At 28.5% G+C, this 10,691-nt stretch overlaps 1 protein-coding gene across 2 annotated transcripts in view; it reads left to right on the forward strand.

The window, feature by feature from the left end:
* Positions 1 to 10,492, forward strand: part of Stim (stromal interaction molecule) — a 32,672-nt gene extending 22,180 nt beyond the window's left edge. The window contains exons 9-15 of one of the 2 annotated variants that reach the window (XM_085196098.1): positions 205 to 339; positions 2,273 to 2,393; positions 2,697 to 2,759; positions 5,611 to 5,704; positions 6,236 to 6,400; positions 6,861 to 7,012; positions 7,895 to 10,492. In XM_085196098.1, coding sequence (XP_085052224.1) covers positions 205 to 339; positions 2,273 to 2,393; positions 2,697 to 2,759; positions 5,611 to 5,704; positions 6,236 to 6,400; positions 6,861 to 7,012; positions 7,895 to 8,043 — 879 coding nt within the window. In that variant the 3' untranslated portion in view covers positions 8,044 to 10,492. The remainder of the gene's footprint in view (positions 1 to 204; positions 340 to 2,272; positions 2,394 to 2,696; positions 2,760 to 5,610; positions 5,705 to 6,235; positions 6,401 to 6,860; positions 7,013 to 7,894) is intronic. The other variant, XM_085196099.1, reaches the window with a different exon arrangement.
* The last annotated feature ends 199 nt before the right edge of the window (positions 10,493 to 10,691 follow it).

The raw sequence follows: 10,691 nt of genomic DNA on the forward strand, positions 1-10,691 counted from the left end.
CGAGTAATAGGCGGTAATTGATGAACAAAGGATGATGTCTCTAACTCAGTTTCTTCTGCCGGCAAACTATTTTTAATTTTATTAATTTTTTAATTTCATTCATTTGTGTAACATTTTTAAGTTTTATTTTTTCAGTAATATTATAAAATAACAAATTAAATACCATTTATGTATACATAAAAAATCTTTAATTTTAAATTACAGTGTGAAAAATTGCGTAAGAAACGTTCGAGCTTGGTCGGTGCGTTTGTATCGACGCACGGCAAGTCCATAGACGATGTGGACCGGTCCATAGTAGAAGCGAGGACCGCTTTGAATGAAGTCACGCAGGAATTGCAGGTATTTGTTTTGTATTTTGTATTAAAAAATACTGTTTACTTAAAAATATTTATACATATTTGTACTAAAAATGAATTAATTTTTTTAAAAATAATAATCATTTGCATTTAGTGTTTTTATCGTGACTCCGTAGTGATTTCTAAGACTAATTTCTTAAAATGACTGACTGACATCACAAATATTTTTCTAAAATGTGTGCTACATTTTAGTATTTAATCTATCTTATATATATAAAATCGAAAGGCCACTCATTCATCACGAATCTCAAATTTTGCATAGGAGTTACTTATAGGACGTAGGTGCTCGCTAAGACGGAAATTTGTGATATTCGACTTCTAAGGGGTTGATTTTGGGGTTGAAAGTTTGTATGAAACATCGTTACTACAAATAAATAAAAAATAAATTATCTTAAGAAGTATACTTATTATTTTAAAACCATATAGTAATCTTTTTTTTTTAATAAAATTTGAATTATTTGTCTCTGCAACATTATAAGAAAAATAAGGATTCTTTGTGGGTAAGAGTGTAGTGTACTGTGTCTTATAGAAATGTTTAATATCTTTTTACTTTAATACCACTTATTTTTTTAAAAGGCTTTTACAAATCATACTATTATCTTAATGGTAAGTAAACAAATCAAAACATAATGGACGACCACTTGTTTTATATTTCTTTTATAAAGCTGGATTACTGCTACTTGATTTAGAATTCGGTATTATAAAAGAAAATATGGAACAAACGCCAACGTCGTCTTACAAGGATTATTTAATACGTCATCAACAAGATCGTCATACACAGTAAGGTCATCCAGTCGTGGCCTGAAATTAACTGGTATCTCTCGACTTTTCAAGTTTTGGGTGTTATATTGTAGTATTGAATATTATGCATGTGACTATACTTACGCGTACAGTCATGTGCATAATATTCAATATGTGGACTTCGGTGGCACCGTGTGTCATATATATAAATTTAAATAGTAAATGACAATTAGCGTTGCTTTCTATTGTAGGTACTTTAGTGTAGTGATCGGGCTCTCGGGGTAATGGGGGCACTTTGCGCAAGTGTCCGCGCCAACCTAGACTAATCTCCCGATATATCGTAAAGTTCTTGTCGGGTTGTAGCTGCGCAGATTTGAGAATTTTAGAATTTTTCTTACTTTTTACTCTTTTCTTGCCGAGTGTACAATGCGCAAACGTTCTGAAAACTCAGTTCACGACTCGTCGACCGTGCTGTAATTTATGTTATATTATTTAAAGACAATAGACCATTATTTAAGAAAACGTATTGGTATTGTATTGCACGACTACTATTTTCATTATAGATAAAACTGTGAATTCTATAATCTATTGTATTAAATTGTAACTATCTGAATATATTGCATTTTGCCTGTAAGATTCTTAGAGCAACAATTATAATAAATATAATATTTTCCCAAAAAACAAAACATTGACTGCTGTATATGGTTAAATGTATAAGATATTTTTAAAATGTCGTATAAAGATAACTTATTTTTGCTAAATAAAAGAAAATATATATTTTTATTATAGCATAGCAATCATAAGCAGCTTTTTTTATAAAATGCATGTAAATGTCGCTTTGTTTAAAACTATTTACAATCCAAGTGTGACTATTGTATGAAATATTTTATTATTAATTTAAATTGAGGCCGCCGTGATGCTATGGATGGTTATATATTAGATTCTTAGAGTGCTAGAAAAGAAATTATATTCGTTTCTTCGCTCTGGTAAACCAAATCGCGGCACTGAGTTGAGCTGACTGAGCCACCACTCAATATTTAATATCTCGAAAATTGTGTGGTACGTGGAGAGCGTAGTGTCTTAACGTAGCGTAGTGTCTTTCTCTCTGTCTAACCTGCTCTTTGCGGGATACAGCGTGAACTTAAAATAAATTGAATTGTTTTAATGATTCCTAGGAGCGTATGCACAGGTGGAAACAGATTGAGCGTCTCTGCGGTTTCAATATAATAAACAACAACGGTCTACAGTTCCTTGAGAGCACTTTGTATAGAACCGCTAATGGACGACAAGGGAGAGGTAATTATATCATAATTATATATTTTTTTTAATATTTTGATTTCCCAGCAAAACAATACGAGGCGTTAAGTTACCCCGTTAAAGTAAAGACTAAAATATGGACTAAAGTGTGTGACATACACTTTAGTCTTGACGTTAGGTTCTCTGAAGTATTTATTTCAATCAAAACAAAATTTAAACAAAAATAGATTAAAATTTTAATTACAAATATACATAGTATACATATAGTAAACATTTTACAACTAATTTAGTAATACTATAAACACTAGTTATGTGATTATTATATATTTTTATCCTTCCCAGTCCGCATGAGCAGTTCTCAAGATGACCTCAGCGTGGGCGACGACACCTCCCTCTGCGGCTCCGGTAAGTTGGACGATGCGGTTTTCCACGAACATATTGATTGAACGTTGATTTAGTTTTTCATGTTTGTATAATTATGTAGATTTTATAATATATTATTGTTTTTGTATTATTTCTGTTGGATAAATAGATTGAAATATTTAAATACAATATAGGAAATTGAATTTAATTTAAAATGTAACTGAGTTCAATTCATTTAAAATTATTACAACTGGAATGGAAATAATTATTAGTAATCGTTTATTAGATTAATAATTTAGTACACGCAGTAATCTACATAATTGTACATACATTTAAATTATATACAATAAGACATGTAGATTTTTTTTAATATAACATTATAAATATGCTATTTTTATATAAACCGATATATCGTGCATGATGTTGCGGATTCATATGCATTTTGATCTTGTGATATAAAGTTAATCATTGTATTTATAGCATCTTGTATATTCGATATTGTTACAATTATTTAAATATATATAAAAATAAGTAATAATTTTGTGGCAACCATGTTTCATATTGATAAATACTCTGCTATACGAGGGATGCAAACTAAAAAAAACTATATGTTTTATTATAATAAAGGAAATTGAATTATCACCACATGCAGGTTTCGTGTTGGTAATAACTTTTTACTTAAAATATTTTTACGTACTTAGTGTCTTGTTTCAAGTTAGTACTTAAATAAAAAAAATACTATTATTTAAATTTGTCAAGACTTGAATGCAGCGAATTATATATTTTTTTATTATAAATCAAATAATATTTTTTAACTTTTGTGTGACTTTATCTATATTGTTTAGTGTTTATTTTAAATAATATTTTTTAATAAAAAAAAAAGTGTATAAAAGACATTTTTAAATAATCTATTAATTACTTAAACTAATGTGTGTCTATTTAGATATATAAAATATATATATTGAGCTCAAAACGTGTTTAAACTAACCTAGTGTAGATATTTTTCACTTTTTACATTACGTTCATAAATTATATAATTGTGTGAAAAAAATATTATAAATAATAGAAAAAAGTTTAATAAGATAAAAAAATTATAAGAGGCTCACAGTTTTAACAAAAATTATTAATATACATATTATGTTGAGTACTACTAGTTCCTGTATAAATCTGTTGGATATTTAATTCTATGTTTTAAGCATTATAGACAATCTTTTTTAAAAAAATGATGGCAACTATGGCAAAAAAAATATAAAAATAAATTAACACGCAATGTCTCAAAAATTTGGTTGTGAGTGAGGAACAGAATGTCTTAAAACTAAGTTCCTTCTGCTTACCTTACTATTTGTCAGATACAGCGTAAAGCTAAAAAGACATTTTTAATATCATTTCGAGTCTCAATTTTGTATATTGTTTTTGTTAAGCATATTTTATCTGTGTAAATTTCATTTGATGGAATAAATGATTTGTCATGGATACTCTAGTCATCACAATCGGTATGAAGCTTTCAGGCTTTTTTCTATTTCTTATTGTCATATTATATCGAAAAGCATGTATGAAATATTTTTTCTACATTTCTGTATATAATTTAGCTATGGGTTTGGGCTTTTTATACTTTTGCATGATTAGTAACTTTTAGTATTATTTTCTTTATATCTGACACTAGTGATGTACACGTATCGCTTTGCATTATAGTCACAAAATTAATACGCACAGTTTAATTTTTTACTACAGTTGCATTTGGGGCTCCGCCCCCAGGAACCTTGACGTCACAGGGCCCCAATAGCCTGTGACTCAAACCAATGTACCATCTAATAGTTTCTTATTTATTAGGTATTTTAAAACCGTTTTTCTAATTCATTTGTAGCTGAAGATCCTACACTGTGCACTGTGTTTGCAATATTTAAAACTATTTCGTTAAGTTTTTTTAGAAACTTGTTGATTAATTGAATTAATAATAGTTGAATTAATAATAGTTGAATTATAGTTCCTCAATAAGTAACTTCAAACTTGTGACATGAACATAATGAATTGCACCAAACTTTTACAAGTCATGTCACTTTTGCAAAAATGTACAATTTCCTAAATTATTTCATAACATGTGAAACAGAACAAACTAAATCTTCACTCTTAAATATTTTTCTTTGCACGTTTGAAAGCTTTTGAACGATTGTGATTTTGTTTTATTTTGCCTTTCCCGGCTTTTTAGTAAATGCAAGTTTTTACAATTCTTATAGTATGGCAACATTTAAAGGTAAGAAACTATTTTTTGTATGATCTCTTGGTGGCGTCGCTTTATATCTTGAGGATAATTTATTTCATACATGCTTTTAATATTGGGGCATTATTATAATAATACTTTAAGAAAAAATATGAGTGTTTAGAGAAATGTAGTAGTATTTATATACAAAAATTACATTACATATAATTATTAAAATTATTTCCGCATGGTAATAGTGTAGCATTAAAACTTTAAAACTGTAATTAGATCTATTTTAATTACTGATAAAAGCTAATCAATAAAATGTTTGTAATAACATAAAAAAATAACATAAAATAACATAAAAAATAACACAAAAAGAATAACATAAAAAAATAATACCATTATCGTGAATGTTGTGAATGTCCAATATACTATATATTTAATATGGTTACATAATGTGATTTTTTAAATTATACAGTTCAATATTATTTAAAATAAAACATCTAATATCAAGTTTTAATAATATTAACATAAAACATGTAATATAACGTTTACCGTTTATTATCTATTCTTGTAATAATTTATAATTTGTCTAGTTCTGTTCTGTCCTTCAATTATGGCGTTCTAAGTGTTGTCTTTGTCTGTGGTTTTTTTTTTAATTTATAAAAAATAATAATCGTCAATCACATTCAGTGACAGATAACTTTGGATGGCGAGAAGATTCCTCTGGAAGCGAAGAGCCTGATGCTCCACATTATCCACTAGACCTTAGATTGGCCGAAGCTAGGTAAGGATTATTATATTTTATTTATATATATTTTCTTTAAAAATACCTTAATTTACATAAAATTTTTGAAACAATGAAAAATGATAGTAATAATAATTAATAAAAAAAAATTAAAAAAATAATTTTAGCATTTGATTTGATTTTCGTTATATTTAAACACTTTTAATAAAACTCTTAATTGTCATGATTAATCACGTATATTTAGTATTAAACATTTTCGTAAATTCAACGTTTCACTTTACTGTAGTCTGTGGTCCCCGTGTAGACTGACATGGCATTCGTTAATATAGAAAATACAATGTTTATATCAAAGTACCGTCAACGATTTATTAATTGCTTCGCATGCCGTTCTAGATTTTTGAAAAATGAGAACCTGTATTTAGTTAGTCCTTTGGTTCGATCTTAAACCCACCACAATACGCAAATAATCCTGGTTTAGTTTAATTTAAAATAATAAATATTATTATGGACTTTACGGACATATCAATTATATCTGTTTAAATAAACATATCGTAATCATTTGCATTACAGATTACAATTAGAAGAAAGATTAGCTCAAGAGGCGCGCGAGAAAAGAGTAGATGATAAAAAAGGGTTTGAGGAAAGATCTAGAGGTTCATTCAATGACATAAGGAAGAGTCCTACAGAGGACCGGAGGAGGGGGGACCCCGTGCAGTTTATACTGGGAGGAGATAAGTAAGTTATATTTAGGTTAACTATATTGGTATATAGAGACCGACGTGTGACTGTAAGCCCGACCTATATAGGCTCGATGAATTAATATTTCTTCCAAGGGAATTGATATTTCTATTCGTCGCTTTGGTAATAAGACACAGCGCGGATTCGAATTCCGTTACTCAACACTCAAATGTCTCGTAAATTCAGTGGAAAGTAGTGAACGGTGTTTCTTCACAGTAGGTCCCTCTGCAATATGCAGTATCTAACGTGACTAACTAACTTAAACTAATTTAACATAACTTTTTAAGTTTCACGCTATACATCGCCATAGTATATTCAATGTAATATTTGAGTTTATTTGAAATTACTGTATCAAATGGCGCTTTTACATTGGCATAGTAATGTAGTTATTATCGTTATAGAATATTTAAATTCAATCACTCAACTGTATATAACGTCTATATTTTATAATTTCCAGTGTAAACTGGACAGGGGAGCCCCTGCGACCGCGCATGCCGCTGCCGCCGCCGCGCCGCGCCCCTCTGCAGCGGTCGCGCAGTGACATTGTAGTTTGTGATGAACCGAGGGCACCGCCGAGAATACTATCTAAACCTAGAGTGCCGGGTGAAGGTATGTGTGTGGGAAATTTTGAATGATTATAACACTAATATCGAGGACATTCAGATCACATGTGTGGATGTCAGATCACCTGTGTCCACGTGAGATAACATGTGTGGAAATTGCCTTATTTTAAACGCGACGGCTGTGTGATGATAGACATTTACATTTTCCTACACTGGTAAAATGTGCGGCGTTGAGATTCGCCATTCAACACACGTTGTTTTGAATTTAGACGGAAAGTAGAAAAAGAGTTTAGTGAGTGTAGTTTCAGTCTTAAGACTTTAATTCTCTCTGTCTACCCTGCTATAGTGGGACACAGGGTTAAGCTGGAAAAGAACAATTAATAAACAATATAATAATTATATCAGGTTTATTTGTTCAATAAAATAATACAATCTCTGCTTTTACTATAAAATAAATAGATAATATGGCAAAAAAATAAACTAATTATAATTCTAGTATTTACTACATATAAATATAGTAAAATAAATAAGAATAAAAAACACAATATATTTTTTAGGTAATGGATTGCCAAAAATCTAAGGCGCTAATTTTTCAACATGATAGAAATTTCTCATAATATGTAGCCGGTAATTCAGAATGCAAATGGCATGAATTTTTTTTTCAATATTTTACCCCTTCTATTTAATGGTTGGTTTGTGTTTTGTTGGTTTAGCGATTTCTCCTTTTTGTTACTAATTACTGTGTTGAAGTTATAAAAGGAAAATAAAACTTTTAATTATACAAAAATATAATATAAAGATAATAGATAATATAAAGAATAAATAAATAATTTATAATATAGGACCTTATATGCATTATTATATATAAAAAATATATTTGAATTTTAAATTAAATTGCCTAATTTTCTGACCTTTTAAACTTTTACAGGAAATGAAAATTCAGAAACTCCATCAAGTAACACGCCGCCTGAAGAAGAATCAACGGACTCTTCTCTAATGGAGGACGAAAACGTACCGAAAGCGAGAAAACGACGCATTCACTTGCCATTCGGCAAGAAGACAAAAACACCCGCGTGACAGAAGACGTATGTTTTAAAGAAGAATAGATAGAATAAAGATTTAATTCAGTATTTGTAGAAGGCTTAACATTTTTATCAATAATAATAATAATTATATATAAAGAGGTTGTATTTGGATTGTTAGTTATCAGTTTTTTTTAGTATATTATATAAGCATATATATCATCATTGTTTAGTTTGGCATTTGTTATTAAAAATAATTTGAGATTTGCCTTTTAAAAATACCCTACTTTTAGGGTAAAATTTTATTTTCATACAATTATTTGCACCAATAACGTACTTATTTTTTATTTATTCTTCTTTACTAGTTAAATTAGTTTTATTTATTAAGTGTGAATGTTGCCACATTTATTACCCCACATTAGTTTTTGAATTAAATATTTTGCACGTTTATGATTATCAATATGCAAAACTTTACAAATTATACAAAGTTTAAATAAATAGCTCAGCTTATTTTTCTTTTAATATTAATTTCAAGTTAGAAAAGAGGTTTGCCATTGTGTGATATGTGATAAATTTCTAGTTTCATTGTATTTTAAATTACCTATAAATCATCCCGTACAGTTCTTGGAATGTTTTGAACCTTTTTTTGGCTTTTATTGTATGTATTATTATATAGAAATTATTTATCAATGTCATAATAATATAATTTTTATATTTATATATAAACAATTCAATTTTAAGGTTGCTAATTGGTCAATATTTGTCTATATTTATTATACGGAAAAGCAATATTTTGAATAAAATTTATATATTTATAAAACATCCTATATTAGGGTAAGTTTAAATTAAGGTTAGTAAATATCCTAAAAGGCTAAACGAGTTTAGATAATAAAAATAATTATTTCATATTAGATAAATTATAGTAATAATTTTGAAACTGATAAAAAGATGAAAGTATAAAATTTTTTGGCTCTTTTATGGAAAAAACAAATGGCGTTGAGAATATTCGCGACTTTTTTACAAAGATCTGATTAGAACTAGATCAATAAACAATAAGTTAAAACTATTTAGCTCCATGATCATTTAAATGTGACATTATCTATGCCAGGATATTTTATGAAAAAATCATTACAAATATTTAATTGCCTTATTTTAAAGTTGTCAATAGTTTTATTTCCGTATCCGAATTTCAAAGGTTGTTTTATTCTACTTATTAATATTAGAATATTTGATTGTAATATATATACATACATATAGCTATGTCGCGTCATTCCCTGAGTTTGTAGTATGATGGCGATAAAGTTGCCCCATAGTTGTTGTTGTAGATTAATTTAAGACAATTTGGTGCTAAACGAACATGTTCAGACTGAACCTGGGTTGGTCATACCGTGTTAGTATTTTGTAACAATTTTTAATATTCAATTGTTTCCTCAAACGGCCCATATTTGATCAATATTATTATGCAAATATATACAGTACGGTCGACAAGTCGTGGCTGTCTTGAAATTGGCTGCACAAACATGATTTTAGGGACTTTTTTACCAGAGTGCACAATGCGCAAAAGTTCAGAATGCAAGCTTCGAGGCGGCCACTCGTAGACTATTCCTACTTGTAGACATTGTTTCTAGTGTATAAACCACGTTCTACACTATATTTAACAATATATTTCTATATTGTGTAATAATATAGGGTATTGGTTGTTTTAGTTAAACATCTTTATATCTGTTATGACATACAATTGGAATTGTATCCAAAAAAAGTACTTAATTTAAAGTATGTAAAAATTGATTTAATAGACTATGAAATTTTTATTGTAAAATGATATGCACTAGAAATAATATTGAAGTTACGCAGATTCATCATAAATTTATATTATTTATATAAACAAACTGAGGAAACACTACTTAAAATATACAATACATTGTACTTATATTAATTATTCAGTACGACGCTAAACAGCACGAGCTAATAATAATTAGTATTTCAATAGTACTTAGTTAATTTGTCACAATCCTGCAGTTGCAGTGTTGCAGTTAGGACAATATTCACGAGTTTTTTTAGTTACTCATAAAGATTACGAGAACTATACAATACCAAAATATACTGTAATTTTTAACTGTACTTAACAATGAGATTAACATTGTAAATAAATTTAATAAATTAAACGGCCAAAGTCAAAGGCGATTTTTATCCAACTTTAACTAAACTGATAACGTTAAAGTGTAATTACTTATTAGCCTAAGGAGTCCGTAGTTCTTCCATAAAATGCTTTTCGACTTGCCGATTAATTTTAATTAAATTTATTTTTTTATACAAGGTTATGTTACACAAGTATTTCTTTTGTATTTCGAATAAAGCATTTGTATCGACGACCTGCTTAAGCTATTATTAAACAAAATGAACTAAATGCCAACAAAGTGTCTCCCAATTCTGACAGTTGTGTATCAAAAAGACAAATCGTGATAAAGTTGTTAATTATTAAAATAAATGCCATTTTAAAACGACATATCTTTTTTATGACCCATGCTACCCTAATTTACCCAAACAAAATGAATGCTCATATTTCTTAGAGTCTTAATAAAGTGTCTATTAATTTTTCCGATTGCCTTCTGAAACCAATTCTCAATATCAATAGTATACTCTCGTAGCCAAAATAAAACTTACTGATAAATTGGCAATTTTTTCACCTAACAACAAACTAGT

This window comes from Heliconius melpomene, chromosome 13, assembly GCF_056956725.1.
Source record: "Heliconius melpomene rosina isolate 202511_hmr_F chromosome 13, ASM5695672v1, whole genome shotgun sequence".
In the NCBI taxonomy this organism is placed as follows: domain Eukaryota; kingdom Metazoa; phylum Arthropoda; class Insecta; order Lepidoptera; family Nymphalidae; genus Heliconius; species Heliconius melpomene.